Source organism: Eptesicus fuscus, chromosome 9 (genome assembly GCF_027574615.1).
Source record: "Eptesicus fuscus isolate TK198812 chromosome 9, DD_ASM_mEF_20220401, whole genome shotgun sequence".
Taxonomy (NCBI): Eukaryota; Metazoa; Chordata; class Mammalia; order Chiroptera; family Vespertilionidae; genus Eptesicus; species Eptesicus fuscus.
This window is the reverse complement of record NC_072481.1, coordinates 28,178,590-28,202,869: the sequence shown is the minus strand read 5'-3', so window position 1 is coordinate 28,202,869 and position 24,280 is coordinate 28,178,590. Positions and strand designations below refer to the sequence as shown.

The window sequence follows — 24,280 nt, the reverse complement described above, 5'->3', positions numbered from 1 at the left end:
GTTGACCTGTGTACTGGAGGGTCATAGGTTCGATTTCTAGTCAAGGGCACATACCTGGGTTGCAGGTTCATCCCCTGCCTCCTCCCTTCCACTCTCTTTAATAATCAGTGGAAAAAAATATCCTCACTCCTTGGGTGAGGATAAAGAATTTAATTAATTAATTTTTTAAAAATACATGTAAATGGATAGTTACTTCTCAGTGTAATGAGTGCCAGGCCATGACTCTGTCCTGGTCATTTTATCCCTAATCCCAGGCCAATGTCTGGCAGATAACAGTAAGATTGTCACTGTTAACATGTATTTAGAAAGAAACTGTGTGCCAGGCATTGTAGTAAGCCCGTTTTTCTCAACATAATCCTCACAACAACTTTATGAAGTACTACTATAATCCCAGTTTTGAAATGTGGAAATTAAGGTACAGAGTAATTAAATCACGTGCCCAAAGTCACACAGCCAGTAAGGGATTGAGTCAGGATACAGATTCAAGCAGAGTCACTCTGTTGCCTCTACATATTGGTTGAGTGAGTGAGTGAATGAATGAGAGGAAGGAAGGGAAGGAGGTGGGAGAGAAAGAGAGTGTGTGGAGACAAGTGGGCAAGCTGAAGGTGGAAGTTAGCTCTAGGTAAGATGGGGTCCACAGGCAGAAAGGGCTGTTTCTACTCAGGAAGGGAAGTAATCATGAAAAGCTTCATAAAGGAAGCGGTGCTTAAACGGAATATTGCAAGATGCACAGGTAATCACAGGGAAGGGCAGGTTGAGCAGAGATAAGACCAACCCTTTTGGATTAAGTCCTTTCCCCTCACCTGCACAAAGGCATTTTTCCTACAACTGTCCCATCTCGACTACTCATGAGTTTTTCTCTTATTCTAAGCAGCTTATAAACATGCTAAAATATTTCCTTGCTTCTCTCCTCCAGCTAATTGCCCCATTTCTCTGTCTTCCTTTATAGCAAAACTCCAGTTTATATTCCATGTCTCCAGTTCTTCCGTTTCTCTTAAGTCCAATGAAATAAGCATTTCGTCCCCTCGCCCTCACCCCACCAGTGAAACAGCTCTTTTCAAGGTCAGGAGTAACCTCATGTTGCCAAATCCAGCTGTCAGTCCTGGGCCACACCTGGCCTACCCCTATGTTTGGCACAGCTGGTCCCTCTGTCCTTCTTGAGATACTTCCTTCCCTTGGCAACTGAGACATCACACTCTCTCCTCTTGCAGTGCTACTCTTTGTCTCCCAAATGTTGAGCCTCACAATGCACTCTTCCACTGGAAATCACTCAGCGACGCTCCCTGGTGACAGGACCCAAACTTGAGCCAAGTGTTCAAAGCCTGGCTGCCTGCTGCTGCCACCTCATCTCTCACAGTACACGTGTGGTGCTACCGTCCATGTGGGCTTTCTCACCACATCCCCCCCAAGATCCCTGGGAACTGAGTGGTTCTCATTTGCAGATGAGGAAGCTGAGAGTCCGATTTTCCATCGCTTGCCCAAGGCCACACAGCTTGCCAGTGTCCTCTGAGAACGGGTCTGAGTCCAGATCCTACACTTCTTATTTATAACCCACTGCTTGGCCTGACTCCTTCAACTTGGTGCTTGTGAGTGAAGCAGGGGAGTGAAGTCTGGTTCCGTCTTTCAGATTCCAGTCTGTCCATCTGGATTTCCTCTTGAGAGCGCAGTGGTCTACACTCTTCACCCCAGGGTCTTGGTAGTCACGTTTGTAGGACAATGGGTGCTCTTACTGTTTGAAATGCTAAAGCTCCCGAAATGAAAGGCCAGCTGCAGGGTATGAGCAGAACAAGGGCTGCATGATTTGATCAGACATCTGTGGGGGCCTCCTGGCATTTGGAGTGTGAGTGCCTTAGAGAAACTAACTATTCTGGCCCTGGGGAGTTGGCGACTGTTAGTCTTGGTGGTTTTGACCGCTAACTGCCCCAGGGGTCCCAGCCTGCTGTATGACTCAGAGTTCCCAACACTCCCCCTATTCTTCTCGTACTGGGATAGTCAGGAGGCCATGTCTAAGGCATTTTAATTTGGTAATAATTTCACCCACCCACTGTACCCAGGGCCCTGTGTTTTGGAAGTTACTGTTGCTTTTTGAATTGGGCAGGGGCATGGAGGGTGTTCAGAGCCAACCATCCTTGATGTGTGACCACCTCGCACTGCCATGGGAAGAGCCTTTCCTGCTGGGTCCTGGCTCCCTGTGCTCCATCTTGCCGGTGCTCCCTCCTCTCTGCCATAGATTACCTGAGCCCATGGACGCTGGACTGTCCCATAGCCCTTATTCTTGAAGCACCTTGCCAAAAGTTGATGGTGTAAACTAGAGAGGAGAGAGGTGGCCAGAGGTGTGTCTCTTACTCTACGTGTATTCATGCAGTGCACTGTGCTAAAGAGGCAACTGCCATTCATCTTTCATATTCTTTGTGAAACTTTCTAGAATTCAGAAAGACCGCAGGGACCCACTGTACAAGGTGGGCAGGCAGGTGGTGGGGGGTTGGGAGACAAGGGTATGAGGAACTCATGATGCCTTGCTGCTCAGATACACACTTCTGACCCTCTTCCCATCTCCAGTTGCACTGCCACTTGTGCACTGCCCTCGGCTCCGCTTCCCTGTGATGGCACTTGCTGTGATCCACGCTGGTGGCAGTGCCATGTTAAGAGCTCCTGCACTGGTGTTAGAAACAGGTTCAAATCCAGTACCTGCCGCTTACTAGCTGTGTGATTTTGGATAAGTCTCTTCATCTTCCTGAGCTTGTGTAGAAATTAATAATTAATAGCACATGGCTATTAAGAGGAGTAATTAAAAAAATCTATAATGTTGTCATCACTGTGCCTAGTCCAAAAGCTTCCAGTAAGTTTAGTAATTGAAATGTAGTTTATATTTTGTTTCTGAAATACTGTTGTTTACATTAAAAAAAATATTGCTATGTAAATTTTCTTGTTAAGCCTTTGACTTTCTTTTGCCTACCAAATAAAGTCCCTGCCCTGGCTTGTCACTCATCATTTGCTTTTGCATTTCAGGCTTTAAATTTCATTGGTAGGGATGGCTAAAAAATACATGGATTTCTAGAAGAAATTGCACATGGATACAGATGAGTTTGTCTAAATTCACTGAGCAGTTATTCTGTGTACGACCCTGGGCTAGGCCCTCAGTGGCACATGAGTAAGTCACACATGACACATGATAGGCAGTGCCCCATGGTTTCTGGCTATCTAGTGCAGGTGCCAGCCCCTCCCCCTCAACACCACCACCTTATATGACCCCACCCAGTCCCTGCGGAAGGCAGCCCTAAGGGAAATTTGCCACAGGGCCCCAGCACAGTAGAGCAGCTGGGCATCAGAGTGATCAGTTTTGGCAGCAGGTCCAAAGGGGGAGGCGGGGGAGGCTGGGACTGGGGACTGGCAGTCAACCGGGACTTCCTCAGGTTCCCCAGCATGCAGGGCCTCCAGCCCCAGCAGTCACTGCAAGTATCCTATTCTTCCCATGTAGTTTTCTCCAGACTACTCCAGCCCCACACTGAACACATAAAGGCACTGAAGCCCAAAGGTATGAGGTGACTTGTCTACAGTCACACGGCAACAAAGCCAGGGCTGAAACACACAAGTCTTCTGAAAAATTTTTAGCCATCTCTGACTTGTGGGTTCCCAAGACTGTCTTGGTTCCAGTCCAAGTACAGTGAGACGCTCAGGGTCATTTTGTTCCTTAATAAAATTATAAGGATCTTTGCCCGTTTCTGTGTAAGGTACTGGGGTGCAGGGTTCAATCAGACTGAGCTCAGGAAATTACAGTGTAAAGAGAGAGACGTGCTACCAACAGTTACAGCACAGCACAGTGAGTGCTGATGGGAGTTAGCATGTAGTGTGGGTGGCGGGGGGCAGTCTGGAGGTCAGGGAATTACTCCCAGTGAAGTTGGCATCTGAGCTTAGTTTTGAAAACCCAGTAGGCATAGCCAAGTAGAGAAGGACAAGGAAGAACACTCTAGGCAGAGAGAATAGAAGAGGACGAGAACTTTCTCAACTAAATGTCTGATGGTCGCAGTAAATAGCCCCAGCGTTCATGTGATCTGTATTCAGGGCACCCTGAGCGGCTCCCATGGCTGGAGCGCATCGAGGCAGATGAGGCTGGCCTGTAGGATATAGAAGGATGTGGAAAGGGCAGTGCCGCTGACTTGATCAAAGCCTGAGCAGCTCTCTCTTCAGAGGTCCAGGCTCTACGTTCCCAGTCTGGGAGCCTGGATGGAGTTCCTGATTTTCTCGGTATCAGAGTTACTGCAAGAGAATCTATGCGAACCCAGTGAGTTCTTTTTACTAAGTTCCATGGATGGGCCTTGCTTATTTATCTACCTAGTCTTTTAGGGCTTTTTGATTTGGGGGGTTTTGCCCTCCCCCGAACCCCCAAAGCCTTGGTGTAGAAGAAGGACTTAAGTGCTGATGGTAGGGAATGAAGCTTTATTCAAGGTTTAACACCTACAGTTCTTCACAAACCAGTAACCCCCTGACTGCGGAATGCCTGGCAGGCTGTGACTCTCCTTCTCTTCCCACAGGCCTGCGGAGTTAGCCACCAAGTACGCAAACTTCTCAGAGGGAGCTTGCAAGCCTGGCTATGCTTCAGCCTTGATGACTGCCATCTTCCCCCGGTAAGTGCCCCTCTTTCTTCCCACCACCGAGACAGCCTGCCTGGTCCATGGAGTGGGAGTCAGAAACCCTGCCCTAATGGCAAGTGATGTGCTCCAGAGAAAACAAGATTCTGTCGGAACTTCCCTTCTGTGTCCTTGAGTCTGTGGGTACCTGGAAAGGACTTTGCTTTTGGTTGGTTCCCACCCCAGTCCCACTCTGTGCCCTTGCTATATCTCATCCCCTGTTCACCTACCAGCACAGCTTGTTCTGTGGGAGAGAGGCAGGAGGTAGAACCTACGTGGTTGCCCTGTGGAAACCAGGCATGCAGAGGCAGCCAGGCAAGGGTATCCAGCACAGGAGAGCCTAGTCAGAGTATCAGTGGCCAAACTTCTTTTCTTTTTTTTTTTAATTTTTAAGTTTTTTGTTTGTTTTTTTTACTGAGAGAGAAGACAGGAGAAGGGGAGAGAGAGAAACATCAATGTGAGAGGGAAACATCCATCGACTGCTTCCTGCACGCCCCCTACTGCGGATTGAGCTGGCAGCCCGGGCAGGCATGTGCCCTGACCAGGAATTGAACTGGAATGATGCCCAACCAACTGAGCCACACCAGCCAGGGCAATGGTCAAACATTTTTGGAAACTAGGAGAGGCACGGCCAAATAAAGCAGGGATCAAAGAGGAGTTTCTGAGGCTGGCTGTTCTGACACCATCTCCTTGTCCGCTTTGCGTTCTGGATTCCTGATTCTCTTGATAACAGGCTTGCTGAACAAAGCTGTGCCAAACCCTGGGAGTTCCTTTTACCAAAGGCTGCTGAAGGACCTTGGTTGCTTATCTTGCCTTTTCCTTCCGGGTTTTCTTTTACGGAGGCCTTAGTGTGGAGCAGGGCCTGCCGTGCTGAGATGGTCTCGTCTGCAGCCTGGAGTGCAGGGAGACTGTCGGGGTTGTTTCGTTCCTTCAGAAGAGTAGGGGAGTGTCTGACCTGGTGGGGCAGGGGAAAGGCTGCTCAGGACCCTCTGGGCATAGTGAATAGCTCTTGGACCACCGGAGGAGCCCTGGGGTGCGCTGTGCTCCCTGGGGGAAGGGCTTGCACCCCATCCCTTAGAAGGCTGAGGTGAGGGCTCACAGTGTGCTTGCACAGGAGTGCTGAGAAACAGCCTGCCCAAACTTAAATCCAGGATATGTGGGTTTTATGCTCCTTTTCTTTTTCTAACTGAGCGATGCAAACTCAGCTACTTGTGTAACAGGGGCTCGTCTGGCTGAAAATCTGGTGTTCAGATAGAGCTCTCTTTGTCCTGGATTTGCCTCTGAATTGATCCCAATGTTTTGCTTCCCCAGCTGTTTACTGAGCACCTCGTAAGTATCTGGCACTGTGTTCCATATTCTTACAGTGTTTTCTCAGGCCTACAGGACTCAGTCCTCTGGGCAGGCACCTGTGGGTTTTCCTTGACCTCTAAGTAGTTTCTTTTACTTTTTCTAATTGAAAGTAATGTGAGCATGCGATTTAAAAAAATAAATAACTCAAAACAGCCCAAAGGGTATATGCTCCCACTCTAGGTCCCTTCCCCAGAGATAGTCAATATTACCGTAAATGGGAACATACTGTATTTATTGTTCTGTATCTTGCTTTTTACTCCTAATAGTATATGTTAGAGATTATCCTGCTACCAGTGTAAATGGATCATCTTATTTTTAAAAATGATTTCATGATATATAATTGTAGGGATGTATCATACTTTTAGTAAAAATAAGGTTTATTAGAGTGTAATTGGGATCGGGCCTAAACGGGCAGTCGGACATCCCTCGAGGGGTCCCAGATTGGAGAGGGTACAGGCTGGGCTGAGGGACAACCCCCCCTCCGTGCACGAATTTCGTGCACCGGGCCTCTAGTATATTTATAATAGCTGCTAATCCCATCATCTCTGTCATTTCTGGGATAGTTTCTGTTGATTGATTTTTCTCCTGCTTTTGGCCTATATTTTCCTGATTCTTTTTATGTCTGCCAGATAATTTTTTATTGGATTCCAGACAATGCAAATTTTACATTGTTCTGTGTTAGATTTTGTTGTATTGCTTTAAATTGTGTGAATTTTCAACTGGCCGCAGTGGCTCAGTTGGTTGAGCATCATTCTGTGCACTTAAAAGTTTGTGTTGCCGGTTCAGTTCCCGATTAGGGCATATATCTCCGTTTCGGGTTCAATCTCCAGTTGGGCAGGAGGCAACCAATCTATGTATCTCTCTCACATTGATGTTTCTCTCTCTCTTCCGTCTTTTCTCTGAGCATATCCTCGGGTGAGGATTTAAAAATAATTTTAAAATCCAAACACTGGAATGTAAGCTCTATAAGGGTAGAGATTTTATTTTAAAAAATTCTGTGACTTTTCTTGGACATTCAGTCAAATTACTTGGAATCAGTATATCCTTTTGCAACTTGTTTTTAACATTGTTAGTACGTGTCTTGAGCAACCCTTTGTCTATGGCAAATTTATCTCCATTACTAATGTGGTACCCTTCTGAGGCCTACACAGTGCCTCGTGCAGTAGGAGGTATTTCCATTCTGGCTGACTAATTTGCACTCTGGTTTGTGTGAGTCCAAACAATTCCCAGCCCTTGTGAACACCAGGAATTGTTTCATCTACTGCTTCCTGGTGGTCTCTCTTCAGCCTCAGAGTTTCCACTCGTGTATGCACAGATCGGTACTTGGCCAAACATCTGAGGGACCTTCTTGCAGATCTCTAGAGCTTTCTGTGCAGCTCCGTCCTCTGTGGTCGCCTTCTCCACAAGTTCTAGCCTCCTTGGCCTGCCTAAACCTAGATCTCAACTCGGAAAGACTGCTGGGCTCTCTCTAGGTTTCCCATCTTAGGTTTCACTGGTCTGAAAATGATTGTTTCATATATTTTGACTTGTTTTCTAGTTGTTTAAGGTAGGAGGGTAATTCCCATCCCTGTTATTCCATCATGACTGGAAATAGAAGTCCTTTGCTTTTTTTTCACATAGCATTCCATTATAAAGATGCACTGTGCTGTAGTTTATCAGGCACCTTTCTGTGGACATTTAGGCAATTGCCAGTCTTTAAAACTGAAAGATTAATTCAGTGAATAACTTTTTTTGTACAATGTTAGTGATACTTCTGGATCAAGACTAATTTTGAAAGTTATTGGCAAATTACCTGTTATAGCAGGTTTTGAATTTACATCCACTTGTAGTAGTTTGTAACGGTGCCTTCCTCTGTGTTTTCTTCCAGTACGTTTTTAGCTTTATTTATATTAGAATTATTAATCCACCTGGGTTTTGTCTTGTTTTGGTGTTAGGAGTGATCCCTGGTGTTGGGATCTAGGTTTGTTTGGGGTTTTTTTCCTGGTAGTTAGCTAGTGTTTCTTGATATTTTAACCAAAAATTCTAAGTAAATTCAGAATTTTTAATTTTATAGCAACAATATTTTGACACAAAAGTTCTTCGGGTAACTCTTGATGTGTTAGTTTTGACATGCTCTAATAAAAACAAACCATTAAATCTTTCTCTCTTTTTTTTTTTTATTACCACGTGCTATGTTAAGCATACTCTCACTCCATTCCTAAGCCTCATTCCTCCTTGTGCTCACCTAGTCACTGACACCCACACCTGCGCACAGGCAGTGGATCAGGCAGTGGTCATGGAAGGGATGCTGATGTGCCGTCTGGTCCAGGCTGCAGAGTCCTGCTTCTCTGGGAAGCCAGCTTGTTCCCTCTCACACATTTGTGCTATCTGTTGGGAGATCCTCCTTTCATTCCTTATTCTTGAAACTTGTCTGCCTGGATACATATTTTGGCAGAAGATCCAAAGGAACTCAAATTTATTGAGCATCTCCTCTGCTCTAAACATTGGATTGGGGCCTTTTATCTGTTGGTCTCGTGGAATGGAAAAGTCTTCTGCGACCTCCACCCCTTTGCATGCACCCAGTTACTCTTTCCTCAATCTGTATTATCAGTGCTACACGCATAGCTGTTATTCTATTTGTAATTTGTTGATGTTTCTTCTACCATAGTAGGCTCTGCACTTCTTAGAATAGAGACATTCATGGCTGCCGACACTTAGCAGAGCCTTTAGCACATAGTAGGCACTTATTATTTGTTTTATGAATGGATATTAATATCTGCCCTCAGGGAAGTCTGAGGGTGTGAGGAATGTTGATAAAACACTGTTCCCATGGAGAGAGCTACTAGAAAAAAGCAATTATTTTGACACATACCAATGCACAATAGATTGGAAAGACTTGAGATTTGGAGATGGCAAGTCCTCATATTTTACTTAACAGGCTGTGTGATCTTTGGAAAGTCTGAGCATTACTTAACTCATTAGTCAAGAGGATGAAATGAGATGATATATCTTGGGGCTATAAATGTTAAATCATTTTAGCATAATTGTTAGACACTTACTAAGTAAATTCTCATCTTCTCAATGACTTTTTTATAATCAGGTAAGTTTTTCAGAAAGAAATAAAGATTTCAGAATAGGTCATGGTAAACATTTACACTGTGGGTTTAAAGAAAAATAATATAAAACCTTAATCGACATAAAACCTTCATCGACACACCCATTTTCCTGGCAGTGCTTTGCTACATACGTTTGAGTGGCTCTTTTTGTGCTCTGGTGAAAGATTGAGTATCATGTCTTATAGATGGTGGCCAGTGGAGCCACTCAATTATCATCTATCATGTCTTATAGATGGTGGCCAGTGGAGCCACTCAATGGCAAAAAATGGCAGGAAGCAGAACCCAACCCCAGACCACGGCCATGCTGCGGAGCAGTGCCAGCAGCAGCGACCAGGATAGCTAACACCTCGTGATGTATCAGTATTGATGTATCAGGTCCTGTGCTAAGACCTTTTCCTATTTTTTTTTTCTGTTTTAATCCTCCCAACAATCATATGAGATAGGTATTGTTATTAATCCATTTTTAAATAGGGGGAAATAGAGGGGTAGAGAAATCAAGCAATTTGCCTGAGGTCACACAGATAGGAAATGACGAAGCCAAGTTTTAACCCAAGCACTCTAACCACAGACTGCACATGCTTACCTGCTGCATTCCGCTTCCTCTCCCGGCTGCTATCTCATGGGCAGGCTGGCTAGTCGTCACAGTGCAGAGGTCTACCAGATGCCTGGTGGTGGCAAATGAGGTATCAATGTAGAATTGCTACAGCTCTACAAAGGAAAGCCTCACTTCTCCTAAGACACACTTTGCTCTAGGAAGCCCAGGGCGCATGGTGTTTATCTGTGATTGTGTGTGTCTGTGATTCTCACTGCTGAGGAGTCAGTGCATGGTCCAAACCGGATGAATTCCCCAGAGCACAAGGATGGCCTTTGAGACCTTTCTGAGCTCTCTGAGGCAGCACGTCTGGAGTATTGACAGAGTCCCAGCTGCCTGTTTTAGGACCCTCGCGTGAGAAGGTACAGGAGGCCTATTACACTGCCCTGGGGGCTTTGAGAGCTTGTGGGCTCCTGGCCAGGGTAGCTGGGTGTCTGGTATCCCCACATTCCAAAACCCCTCCCTCTCTGCCATTCCAGAGAAGGATCCTGGGACTTTTATCACTGCAACGGGGTGGGAGGGGAGAAGGGGGCGCAGCTAAGATTGAGAGGCATCCTTGCTAAGCTTGTCCTGTACCATAAATTACAGAGGATAGCAGAGCACTGTCCACTTCTACAGAATCACTGTCCTTCCATGCCAGGAGCAAAGTGAGCCCCACCCCTGCGTGTGCAGAAGGCTTGCTATAGTTGCTTTCTCCACTTCCTCACATCCCGCTAATGCTTCATCTCTGTAGTCTAGCTTCCTCTCCCACTCTCCCCGCCCTGCAGTGCTCTAGTCCAGGTCACCAAAAGGACTACCTGACCAATCCAGTGGATAGACCTTCTCCTTTTTATTTTGACGTCTCTGAGCATGTGACAGTAGTGATCTCTTCCTCCATTTTGAAACTCTCCTCATAAATTCTTTGTCCAAACTCCCTTCCAGTTCTACTACTTCTCTGATTGTTCCTTCTCAGTCTCTTTTGCAAACAATCTCCTTCTTCTGTGCCCACCCTGAACTGTTGATGTCTGCCAGGGTGCATTATGGCTCCCTTCTCACTTCACTGCTTCAGCTAACACATGTGTGCTGATGACTCCCAAATCTGTTTGAGCTCAAATCTCTCCTGATCTGTAGACTCAAGTACCTAACTTCCTGCTGGACAGCTCCACTTGGATGACTCTCCAACATCTCAAAATTAGTATCTCCAACTCATTGACTTTTCAGTAAATCAGATTAGTCCAAGCACGTTGCCTATTTCAGTGAATGACACCACTATCCACTCACTCTGTCACCTGAGCCAAAAATCTGAGAGTCATTCTTTCTCCTTCCTTTCTCAAGCAAATATCCAATTAGTCATTGAGTCCTCTCACTTCTACCCTCTGGAATATCTCTTCTCCGAGGTCAGTCCCTTCCCTGTGCTCTGATTTCTCAACCTCTCCTGGAACTTGGACCTGAAGATCCAGAAACCTAGATCTTCATTCTCTTTACTGACTCCTTCATATCACTATTTAATCATACTCAAGTTTCTCCCATTCCTTAAGTTGCCACATCAATTCTACTCTCCTATAAACCTAGTGATAATAGCTACCATGTCATTCATTCAACACATCTTTTTTTTAATATGTTTTTATTGATTTTAGAGAAAGAGAGGAAGAGAGAGAGAGAGACAGAGAGAAACATCAGTGGGAGAGAACCACCGATCCACTGCCTCCTGCATGCCCCCTACTGGGGGTCAAGCCTGCAAGCTGGGCATCTGCCCTGACCAGGAATTAAACCAGTGACCTCTGGGTGCATGGGATGACATTCAACCAACTGAGCCACACTGGCTGGGGCTCATTCAACATCCTATATAATAAAAGCCTAATATGCAAATTGTCCCCTTGACCGGGAGGTTGACCAGGAGTTTGACCACTCGCTATGATGTGCGCTAACCACAAGGAGGTGGCGCAGAACATGGCAGGTGTCAGTGATGCAGCGCTGGCAGTGGGCAGCAGTGGAGGCGCTGCTGGCCCCAATGAGAGCGGGACCGCGGCGGGATGGTGGATCAGGTGAGCGGATGGCACCAGGCCAAGGTGGGTGCGAGCAGGGCCCGATGACTCAGGCGGAGGGGGGTGCGCAGGGATCCAGGGGCCCAGGTGCTGCCCAGAGGTCAGCTGGGACCTGCCCTTCCACGCCAGACGCTCGCACTTCGATCACTGGCCAGGCCTAGGGACCGCACCCGTGCATGAGTTTCGTGCACCAGGCCTCTATATCTTTATTGAGCACCTTCTATGTGCCAGACAGTTTTTTAGGGCTAGATGCCCAAACATTGTTTAAGATACATTGTATACAAAGAGCCTCCCTTTCATTGGGAAACAAAGATAGCCTGTGTGTATAAAATGTCACCGTTTTATAGAGCACTGACTATGTGCCAATCACTGTGCTAAACACCATAAATTCATTATATCATTGAGTCTTTTCAACAGCCTTGTGGAGTAAGTGTTGTTATGCCCCACTTTACAGATGAAAAGAAAGCTGTAACTTACCCAAAGTCACAGTAGCACAGAACCAGGACTCAAACCCACCAGTCCCACTTTATGTCCTGCGTCAGGCTCTGAACCATGAGCCTATAGGGGAATGCAGATCCCTTTTGCTCAGAGAACATTTTACTCTATTTTTTTTAATTAAGGTATTATATGTGTACATATCTTACCATTGCCCCCCCCCGCACCCCACTCCCATGCCCTCACCCCCCAATGTTTTGCATCCGTTGGTTATTCTTATATGCATGCATATAAGTCCTTCGGTTGATCTCTTATCTCCCCCACCTCTCCCTAACCTTCCCGCTGTAATTTGACAGTCTGTTTGATGCTTTACTGCCTCTGTATCTATCTTTTTGTTCATCAGTTTATAATGAGATAATGTGGTATTTTTCTTTCATTGACTGGCTTATTTCACTTAGCATAATGTTCTCGGAGAACATTTTAAATATTTTCAGTAGGTACCCCCTAAAGTGAAATCCGTGGGTGCTGGGCCTTTCCAGGAAGAGCAGAGAGCTCCTCTCTGCAGAGTGTTCAGGGCTGACAGCCCTGTGTGGGCTAGACAGACTAAGTGCCTGTCCTTGGAGGAATGGCCATCTGTGTCCTCTTGATTGCTCAGCCATCAATTTTTTTTCATGTGTTCCTCAGTGTTAGTTGTTCTGACCTCTTCCGGGAACTGATCCATGTTCTGCTTTTAAATTAATTTCACTTGTTGTCTCAGCCTCCCTCTTCTGCCTCCCCCACCATTCAAGGAATGCAGCCCCAGAGTACCTGATAGTTTTATACCCTATCGTCTTCCTCTTTTCTCTGTGCTCCAACCCTCACAGGTGGGTCTGCAGTGGATGGCCAGAAGTTGTGTTTTCTTGGAACAGATCTCTTTCCCTAGATGACTAGGGACCCACACTTGTTTGCACAGGTAGATACTGCAGGCTCACCTGTTGGTTTTTTCCTGGTTATAAATTCACCTGCTACTGGCGAAGTGCGAGGCCTCAGTGTGCTAACTGCCCCTGATGGTGTGTCTGTTCTCCTGCCCCAGTTCGGGACCTGAGGAGCTATGTCTAGTCCTTTCTCTAATTTTCCTGAACGTGAGCACTAGGCATACCTTGAGAAAATTCCCCTGCAGGGCACCTGTCAGTTGGGAGCCTGTTGTGTGCAATGAAATCAAAAGTGATGTGAGCTGGTCTAATTTTTGAGAAATTGATAATAAAGTTTTAGAAATGTCTATAGCAATTAGAGAAAGTAAATGTATGTCAATTGACCCTAATAATTTAAAAATAAAATTTTATGTTTTAATTTTTCTAGTTATTTTTTTTAAAATATATTTTATTGATTTTTTACAGAGAGGAAGAGAGAGGGATAGAGAGTTAGAAACATCGATGAGAGAGAAACATCGATCAGCTGCCTCTTGCACACCCCCTACTGGGGATGTGCCCACAACCAAGGTACATGCCCTTGACCGGAATCGAACCTGGGACCCTTGAGTCCGCAGACTGACGCTCTATCCACTGAGCCAAACCGGTTTCGGCTCTAGTTATTTTTTTTATACTTTTATGAAAGTATCACTCTGTGACAGAGTTGAAATTTAAAAAGCCAAACAAACTGGCCCTTCTTCACAGATTGTGTGATAAACATTGGACTGTAGTGATAAGAGCGCAGGCTTTGGGTTGGCTTAACCTTTCCCAACCTCCCTTTCCTCGTCTGCACTTGGGGTTAGGGAGGCAGCGCATGGACACAAACACATACCCAGGCATCTGTGCTCTGGAAGCGGTGAGGACAGAGGAGGCCCTTAGCGGGAAGGGGTGATAAGAAATTGATCAGGGCAACTCCCTGGTGCAGGTGATGTCTGAGCTATTCCCGGAAGGATGGGACTTCAGTAGCAAGGTCAGACACGTGGCAAGTGAGGTGGGGGGGGGGGGGAGCGATGGGGGGAAGGGGGGCCAGTTTCTTGCCTTGCAGACACAGCTCCAGGCACTATGGGAGGTAGGAACCGCAGATGTGCTTAGAGGCAGATGTGCTTAGAGCTGAGCGTAGTCTCGTATGGAAGCAGGCAGTCAGGCTGCATTCCTGTGGTATTTGAAGATTGATCTTGTCAGATTAGCAGCTTTGCTTTTCTTGGTTCAGGTACAAGATCCCCACGTGGGGAGCTCTGCTGCTGGGGAAGAGCGAGAGCTGAGGAAAGCAGGGAACGTGATCCTGGCCCTTCTCCCAGTCTGTGCGAGGCTCCAGGCCAGGAACCGCCCTGCACCGGCTCCTCAGTGAGGGAGCGCCCAAGTCTGAGCTCCACTCACACAGTTCCAGAGTGAGGCAGGAGCGCTGCAGAAAGGAGGATGCTGGCATTTGGGGACTTGGTCCTGCTCTCTCTACGCTGTCTGCACAGGGGCAGGGCAGGGGGGCCACAGCTGCATATAGGTGCCTCCCCCCAAAAACAGCCAGAGCTGCAGGAGAGAAGCAGGGCTGCAGCCTCACCTCTCCCAGATGCAGGCAGGACAACCAGTCCTTGCCCGCCTCCTGCCACCTGAGCTTTCTGCTCCCTGCTCCCATTCCATTCATGGAATCATGAATTACTCGTAGGCAAATGAAGGAGCCAGAGGGAAGCCACGGCCCCACCCAGGAAACCTGAGGTCGGTGAATCTCTCAGGAGAGAGGTCTGGCTGGAGGGAAAGCAATTGGAGATAACCCTTGTGGAAACCTCAGAGGATAGATGAGATTGTCCAGGGTGATGTGGAGAGGAATGTGCGACGTGGCCCCTGCTCTTAGGAGACCCTGATGGGGGAAATGCAAGCCTGACCGCTGGCAGCATGACAAAGGCAGGCCTGTTGACAGCTGGCCGGTGACATCTCTGTGCCTCTTGTGGTGGGATCAACCCATTCTCCCTTTCCGTGTTCTGTGGGCTTCGCTGGGGAAGTTTCCCGTACAACTGGAGAACACGGTTTGAAAACAGATGGTTGGCAGACACTAAAGGACACCTTGCACTCTTGCTCAGCCCTGAAGAAAGAGTGTGTAGGCTAGCGGCCAGCTGTAGAGCTTGCTCCACGAAGCATACCCCCAGTGGAGCAAGATCCCCCACATGGGCCAGGGCATGTGCATGGGGCTCAGAAACAGCTCTGCGGGGCCTGATCAGAGATGGTTCTGTGACTGCTGTCCCCACTGGCCTTGCTCCCACATGTCCATGGGGGCTGTGATCAGCGAGGTTCCAGCCGGATAAAGGGCTGTCTCCACCTCATTCCCTATCCCCTCCATCCACCCCCCTGCACACCCTCAGGACAAGCAAGAGGGATTAAGGGCGGGACTTTGTTCAGCTCTGTGTTTGTCCTTAGAACCTTTTGTGCCCTCTCTGAAACCACTGCCCACACACCTGTGCCTTTGTCTTTCTGCTCAGAGGTTGCCGCGTGCACAGGTGCCCCTGACATCCAGGTCCCTTCCCCCATGACGGGCTTGTCTCCCCTCCTCCCCTACACCTGAGGGAGGATGCAGTGAGAATGAGCACTGCTTTGATTACTTTCTCCTGGCGGAGAGAGTCCTTCCTCAGAGGCAGTGACCTTGTGAACATACGGCGTAGCCAGCTCTGCTACGGCCTAGTATTCCCGAGTAGGATGAAGAGCACTACAAGCGGCAGCAGGGCAGCGCACAGCAGACCATGCCCCGGTGCTGGCGGCTGCGGGGAAAGACTGCTCATCCCAGGGACTTGGCCCTTGACCCAGCCCTGTCTCCAGCGGGCTCCGGCAAAGACACCCTCATGGAGATGCATTCCTTTGCTGCCACTCAAATTATTGGGAGGAAGCTAAGAGCTCAGGGGCTGCAGTCTGGCCCGGGAGAGCTGCATATAGGGTGCAGGTTCAGGAGTGAGCCTGGCTCCATCCACCTCTGTCCAGTACTCACTCAGGAGCTCCCTGGAGGAGTGTTTGCTGAAGGGAGAAACGCAGGACCGGCCATTCTCTGCCCTGCATCTGGATCCCCAGGGCTGACCTGGGTGAACAGCAGGTCTCGTCACTATTCAGCCTTGAGCCCTTTTCAGGAAGGACTTGGGAGTTGGATGCAGAGAGAGTAGGATAGGAACCAGGTTACAAGGCTCCAGCCATTGTGTTCCCTCCAGCAGGAGGCTGTTTTCTTTCTTTAAAAATAAATAAATATATATATATATGTTTTTATTGACTTCAGAGAGAGGGAGGGAGAGGGAGAGAGAGATAGAAACATCAATGATGAGAGAGAATCATCAATCAGCTGCCTCCCGCACACCACACACTGGGGATGGAGCCTGCAACCAGGCATGTGCCCTGACCAGGAATCAAACTGTAACCTCCTGGTTCATCAGTCGATGCTCAACCACTGAGCTACACGAGCTGGGCACGGCTGTTCATTTTCTTTGCAGGCCGTGGCTGGGCTAATTACGGGCTACCTTTCAGCCCTTTCCTGAGGCTGGCGTGGATTTCAGGAAGTGGAGTGCTTTGTAGCTGGGGCAGAAGTGGTCCAGCCCACTCAGACAGTCATTGCTTGGTGCTGGGGTGAATTTGGTCGGGGGGTGGGGGGTGGAGAGGGGCTTCTCTGCCTCCTGACTTGACCACTGGGTCAGGGATCCTTGAGGTCGAGGCCTCGCCAGTGCACGCACCAGGTTCACAGCGCCTCTTCATGCCATCTTAGCAGAGATTGAGTGGGGCTGGGACTCGCCTTCCTCAGTCTGGGCAGGTGAAAGAGCTGGGTTTTGGAGTCGGGCGAACCTGGGTTTGAATCCCAGCTCTGCCACTTAGCCGAGTGACCTGGGACAGGTCCCTTAGTCGAGCCCAGCTTCAGCTTCCCCACCTGCAGCGTGGGAGTGACAGTCCCTGCTTCATGGCAGCTGTGGGGGCTCCACCAGCTGACGTCCCCGCAGCCCGTGGCCTGGTACTGACCTAAGTGATGCTAGGCAGTGGCGGTGCTTGTTGCCGCCGTTCTGTCTCCTCACACCCTGGCGGCCTCAGCTCTTATCGAGACCTTCTGGTATGTGTGTGTCTTGACGGGAGCCGTCAGGACTTGTGTAGACGGTGCTTACAAACCCCAGTGATTGGCGTTTGTTGATACAGGAATGCCTCCTCGTATCGGGAAGTGTGACTTTTGGAAAATGCAGCCACCCAGGATGCAACCGATATCTTGTAATTTAGTAAAAAAAGGCTTCTGACCACCCGACAGAGCCGCAGAGAACTGATGCCTCCCAGTGCCCTAACCGCTGGGTGGCCTTGCCCTGCAACCCACAGTCTTTTACACCCGTGTGCTGCTTCCCAACCTGGAACGCTCATCTCCCAATTCCCTGCCCATGGACCCACTGCCTTTACTTGAACAGCAGCTCACATGTCACCTGGCACAGAGCAGGGCGGTCTCTGATCAAAGAGCTGCTTGTGGCAGGCTCTCCCTCAGAAGGGGCCTGGACGGGGCATGCACTCGACTTTGGGGGCACCGTGTGCATGTGCTACCTGGAGCGTCCCTCCTCACAGTCTCCACATTTCAGCTCCAACTCAGATGTCCCTCCTCAGTGGAGCTTTTCCCCGGGTCCCCAGGCAGAGTTGGACTCGGGGCTCCCACAGCTCTTTGTGCATCTCTCTCAGCAACACTTCACACGTTGCATCGTGGCTCCCTCCCGAGTCCTCCACTAATCCTTGTCTAATTCTCACCTTTAATTTACCCCGTGTCACTTACTGAGAATGAATTGGGACAGCTCCCATTTCCCTTGCCTTTGTCTGTCCTGCCAGCACGCTTGTCACAGCAGCTTTGGCTTGGAGAGGGAAATACAAGTGGGGCATCCGCTGACCTCGTCCTACATCCAGGCCCACCCTGCTGCTCGGCCCAACTCGCTGGGCTTCCTTCCAGCAGCCACACCACCAGCATCAACGGTGGGAAGAGTCTGAAGGATTCTAAGATAGTAAATTCTAAAGAATTTTCCTGTAGGAGCTTTTAGTTTGATGGGCTCCTTCAGTTAGCTCAGATAATTAGGAATTGCATATCTGTTCACTTTTTTAATGCATTTTTATTAAATGCCTGTGTTGGGCACTAGGGAAATGGTTTTGAAAAATGTAGGCATGGTGCCAGATCACCATCTGGGGGGTGTAAATTCAATTTGTCCCTCTAGGTCCTAGTGACATTCAGACCAAGTGGAAAAGGGAGATACCTGACTGAGGGTCCCCACTCCAGGCCCTGGGGTGGCAATAGCACGCTCCGAGGCCGAGTAAGCGTCACACAGTAGCTCTGTGGGCTGTGGCGGGCCTGAGAGGGTGACCGCCTTGGAGCCCCAGAAAAACTGAGTAGCTTTCACGGAGCAGGGTTATAGAGAGACAGAAAGGACATCTGAAAAGACTGAGCAAGACTTCTTGGCATGTTCCCCCAAGTCAAGCCCAAACAAAAGGCTGTTGATGGCATGTCTTCCGCATAGTCACGGAAAGCTTCAGACGAAGGGTGAGCAGTTTCTGCTTCTGCAGTTCAGAGGCCCTAAAGAATGAAGGGGAAATCAATGGCTTGGGGAAATCATGGCTTCGTCATTAAGCCAGCATCCGCTCCGCACAGCCTGTGATCTTAATCCCTGTGCCCCTGCAGAGGCTCCCATGTGGCAGAGAGTGCCCGCGGGCATGGGACAAAGCCTCCCACACCCTCTACCTCTGTGGGGACCAGAACCAGGCCTCGCAGAGCCCCATTTAGACCTTGCCCGGGGTGACTGCTTGCCCCACTCCTGACCCCAAGGGACCCAAGTTAGATTCTGCCCCTCCCGCTCCCCGTAAACACCCCCACTCTGCCAAGCCTTTTACAGAGCTTTTGGGGGACTGTGATAAGTAACAGTTGCTCCCCCCCCCCCGCCCCCGGCCCCGACCCCAGGGGCTGAGAGGATGAGAAAGACAAGCAGAACTTGTGATGACTGCAGTAACAGAGCAAGCCAGGACGTAATGCACACCGGCTTAGGGCCCTGACCAAACTGAGGGCAGGGAAGGCTTCCTAGAGGAGGTGCCACCTGTGCTGGCTGTCGGGAGACAGGTAGAAGCTGCCAAGCAGAGAACCTAGGAGAGGGAAGGAGACACACTGGCAGGTCGTTCGGGCTGTCCCGAGTGGGGGCTGGGATGGGAAGAGGCCGTGAAGGCCACGCCGAGGAGTTTGCTATTTCATTTTGTTTTCCATCACAGTTGATAGTCAGTGTTGCTTTATATGCACTTCAGGTGTTTAACACAGTGGTGAGACATTTATATAATTTAGGAAGCGATTCCCTCATAAGATCTTACCCACCCACCTGGCGCCGTACATGGTTACTGCAGTATTATTGACTATATTCCCTGTGCTGTACTTCACATCCTGTGACTATTTATTTTATAAAAACTCTTTATTATGAGGGCAACGCTTTAGAAATTTTAGGAAGGTCATTACCTGACGTGGAGGAGAAAGGGTTAGAGGAGGTGACACTGGGGAGGGGGATGCCGGGAGGCAGTGATACGGCAAGAGGGGCTTGGAGAGACGTTAGGGAAGGAGGAATGACATTCGGTGGCTGGTGTAGAGATGAGGGAGAGGGAGGGCTAAAAACAGATCCCCAGATTCTGGCTCACGCAGTTGGGTAGATGGCTGTACCACTTCCTAACCTGGAGAATAAAGGGGCGGCAAGTTTGGGGGCAGCTTTGAGTTCATTGGGGGAAATGCTGACCTTGAAGTTCCTGTGGAGCATCCCGTAGAGAAGTGAGCACCACTGTCCTTTTGATTTTGTTTCCCAATTTCTTTCTGTTATAAACAACATTGCTTTAAATAAAATATTCATGTAAATAAGTCATTATGAAGTTCCCTGACAATTTCCTCATGTCGCTGGCATAGTGAAAGAAATGTTTTCTTGATATTGCCCTGGCTTGTTGTATCTATCCCTCTTTATCACCAGACATCTCAACTTGAAATGTATTTGCCTAAACTTCCTTCCCACTCCTTCCCCTACCATTTATCTTATAAGCATTTCCATATAGTGGGTACCATGCTAGGTACTAAGGATGCAGAGTAATACATCATTTTTACCCTAGAACTTCAGTCTGGAAGGGGTGTCAGACACAAAAACAAAATTGTCACACAGAGTGTTGACGTTATGGTAGCTGAAAGTATAGGATGCTGTGAATACACAGAAAGGAGGCACCAAATTAAACTGAGAAAGCTTTTGTTTTTCTAAGGAGGATTCCTCTTCTATCATTATTGACAGTACCTCTTGATCTTCATTGTAATTATTTGCTTCTGGCATTTAAAAGCCAGAGATGATCCTCTCATTGGTTCATTGATAAGTGATGTCTCACCATCATTCAGTTGAAAACTTTTTTTTTTCTGTTTTGGTTTTGTATTTAGCCAGGGTAGGTGCTACAAGTGTCAATGGATGGGATAGATTATGTCAGTAGTTACTCAGTATATGTGGTCTGTGGACCTGAAACGTTCATGGCCCCTCAGGGCCATACCCAACCAGAGCCAAAGAACTATGCCTTTTCCTGGACTCCTGGCCTCTTCTGGAATCACTGTGCCCCACACCCCTGTGTTCTCTCAGCTCTGCCTGTTCTCCAAGACATCCAGGTAAGGGCATTGTCATGGCCCCCGTCAGCAGCCTGGACAACATGCCGGAAGTTCCTTTTCCTCCCGACTGTAAGCCAGCAGCACCGGGAGTGTGTGTAGCAGAGAACACCTTGAGAAGCCATCATTTTGGGGCGAAGTGGTTAGAGGAGGGTTTTTGAAGGAAGTGGTGTTTTATCCAAGTCTTAAAGGTTTCATAGGAATTAGGCAGTTGAAAAATTATAGGGGTGTTCTAGACAGAGGGAAGGTATAAACTAAGAGCATGAGAGCCACAGGATACTCAGAGAACTGCAAGGGTTTCGGCATATTCGGGGCACAGTGTCATGTCCCAGAATGCTGAGAGACAAGGCTGGAGAAGTCATCCAGGGCCTGGGACCCTTTTACAAGTCGCTCTAAAAGGATTTTTATTATGATCTGAAGAAAATGGGAAATTATTGACATGTTTTAGACAAGAGTCAAGAGAGTCACGTGATCAGATTTGCTCTTTGGAGAGACTGCTCTAACCTAATAATGGAAGATGAATTGGAGGGAACTTGGGAACATGAAGGCCCGTTAGGAGACTGTTACAGTAACTGCTAAAGGCAGTCCCTTAGGGATGGAGAACAGACTTGGTAACACGTAGGAAATACAATCAAAGTGTCCCTTCTCTCTTCCCAGAACATCTTGTGTGGAATTTCTCCCTCCACTACCACATATACCCCTCCAGGACAGGAGCCTGTCATTCCTCTTTGTGGTCAAAACTCGCACCTATTTCGCCTACTGAATTGATTTGATGATTAACTGGGTGAGGAAGGCTGGGCAGAGGGAAGCATCTGCAATGACTCTCAGGTTTCTGGCTTTAAAGATAGAAAAAAATAGGGATGCCATTCATTGAGATTGGGAACCCAAAAAGAAGAGCAATTGTTTCTGATTTTGTCAGAAAAGAGGAAAGGGCAGAGATTGTGAATTTGGTTGTGGACATAATGATTTGAGATGTCTATAGAACACTGAAAGAGAGAGATGGGAGTGATCACATGCTTGTGTGAGCCTCGAATCCAGGAAGAAAGATCAGAGCTAGAGGCAGGCAGTGGGAGCTGTCAGCATGTAGAGGACTCTTTGACAGTGGGTGAGGCAGTATAGGGTAGGTGTGTAGACTGGGTCCCAAACTGGCAGCTTATAAGCTAAATCCTTTTTAGGGATTGAGTCCATTATAGCTTGTCATAACCCTCCACTTCTTGTTGTCTTACATCTGGTCCAACTAATGTATTTATAGTATCTTCTTGGCTCTTGTAGGCATTTGAGGTTATACATTTTAGAGGGAGAAGAAGAAAGCAGGAGGACATAACTCTGGGGAATACCAACTCAAAAGGGATTCATAGGAGAAAAAACTAATGAAGGAGAATAGGAAAGAATGGCCAGAGAGATTGGAGGAAACCATGAGAACAGTATTTTGTTCTCTTCAAAGTTATGGGAGGCAATGTAGGCAATATGTAATAAAGTATAAAATGTGGATTCCATTTGATGCAACAATTCCACTTCTAAATATTTCACATGAGGAAATAATCATATCTGTGCACGCAAGTTATTGTAATATGATGCTTGTTGCAGCATGTTTATAATAGCAAAAAAATTGGAAACAACACCAGTGTCTCCTAGTTGAGAATGATTAAGTAAATGTTGCATATCCATATGATGAAATAATATGTAGTCATTAAAAGTGATGATGTCAGACTACATTTACTGACATGTCCCCACAATTTTTTTATTAATTTTTCAAGAGCAAGTTATGGAACAGGACTATAATTCCACTTATGTGAAATGTCTAGTTATAGAAGGAAATGTCTGGAAGCCTTCACACACAAATTTCCTAATAGCTAAATCTAGTAGAACTTGCTCTGGGGGTCTGTGTCTTTGACCTTTCTGTGGCTTATGACATTGTTAAGCTTTCTTGGCTTCTGCTCCTTGTCGTCTTTCCCTGACCTTTGTCCCATAGGCTGGCAATCAGGACTGAAAAATGGCAGACTCGGTCCTGGGAGAATCCTTCAAAACTGGCAGCTTGTTCGAATCCGAGGCACACCCAAAATAGGGCAGTTACTGGTCAGTTCTCTGGAAAGGAGCGGTTATGGACAGTATTTCCCTGGTCCTTAGTCCCTTTGAGTCTACATAACGCTTCAGAAATGAAACCCTTCCCAGGGTCTCTGGGTACATGTTTCCTCTCCTTACCCACCTCCCACACCCTCTAGCAAAATGGCCCAGCTATCCCCTCTCTCCCATGCCTTCTGTTCAATCAAAGGGTTATTTTTAACAGTGTTGTGTATGTCATGCTTGAATCCTGGCAAAACACCAGAACTTTGGAATAGACACCCGAGATAGAAATAGTCTCCCACAACCCCTCTCTTTTTAAAGTGTTTCCTTTTAAAGAGAGAAAACAAGTTGTCTAAACTGTAGGCAGCCCTACCAGTCAAGTCCCCAGACACTAGCACTGAGAGGCTGCACCTGCTGCCACTTTGGGACTTGCTTCAGCCCAGGGGGAGACGGTTCCTGCCACTCTCCTGGGCTTGGTGGGTCTGGAATCCATGTGTCTCAGAATCACAGAGTACCTAGTCCATCCCCCATGCCCAACAGCCAGAGGCTCTTAACTTCCAGGAGCAGCCCATCCACTTCAAGATACTCAGTAACTGGAGAGTTTTAACTAAGAAAACGCCAAAATCTGCCTTTCTATGACTTTCACCTGTGGGCCTAGTTCCGCTTGCCTGAGACACAGAACAAGTCTAGTCCCTCTTCTCTCTCAGATTTCAGAGATTGGAAGCTGGTGATCATGTGCCTTCAAGTCCTCCCTAGCCAGACATCTCTGCTCTTGAAGGCCCTCCCTGTCGTGTTGGTTCTCTTCTGTGGGTCAGGCCCACTTTATTACTGTTCCTTTAGGGGGCACCCAGAGTGGAGTTCAGGCTTGCTCAGAGGGGGCCTGCCACGTGCAAAGCATCAGGATAAGCTGTCCTCCCATTTTTAATGTGCCTCATAGTGACACTACTTTAGTGGTCATGTCACATTGACCGTAAGCCTGTTCTTGACGTGCTGTTGTCTAGTCCCCATCTCCTTCCCACTCAAGACTGGGATAGAATTTATGGGCCCAAACCAGGCCTGCCTGTTTAGCTGCCTATTCAGAGCTCTTTGGATCATCCTTGGATTTCCAACATAAGCTTGTTTCTTTCCTCTCTGTTGATTTGATGATTAAGCCATTCTATCTTTGTACAAACAGTATACATAAAACAGAGACCAAGACAAGCCTAGAACTGACCTGGTAGGCGTGAGCAAAACGGTTCACCAGCTACCAAACTTGCAAACCATCGTGCGATTAGCCCACATTGCTGTTCCTCTCTCATACCTCCAAGACATTTTCTACATGCTCTTCAACAGTCCACGGTAGTATCTGAGAGCTTCATGCACAGTTTCCTCCTTAAAGTAAGCACCACAGACTTTGAAATCAGAAATCTCAGGTTTCAGACCTGGTTTGTCCCCTTCTCACCTAGGACGAATCACTTCAACTCTTTGAATCTCAGTTTCTGCATCTGTAAATTAGGGAAAATACCCGTCATGCTTATTTCA

At 47.8% G+C, this 24,280-nt stretch overlaps 1 protein-coding gene across 2 annotated transcripts in view; it reads left to right on the top strand.

The window, feature by feature from the left end:
- The window catches only part of ST3GAL3 (ST3 beta-galactoside alpha-2,3-sialyltransferase 3), a 162,274-nt gene that overhangs the window by 93,267 nt on the left and 44,727 nt on the right, over positions 1-24,280 (top strand). For both annotated transcript variants that reach the window (XM_008151241.3, XM_008151240.3), the window contains one exon: positions 4,533-4,625. In XM_008151241.3, the coding sequence (XP_008149463.2) occupies positions 4,533-4,625 (93 nt within the window). The remainder of the gene's footprint in view (positions 1-4,532; positions 4,626-24,280) is intronic.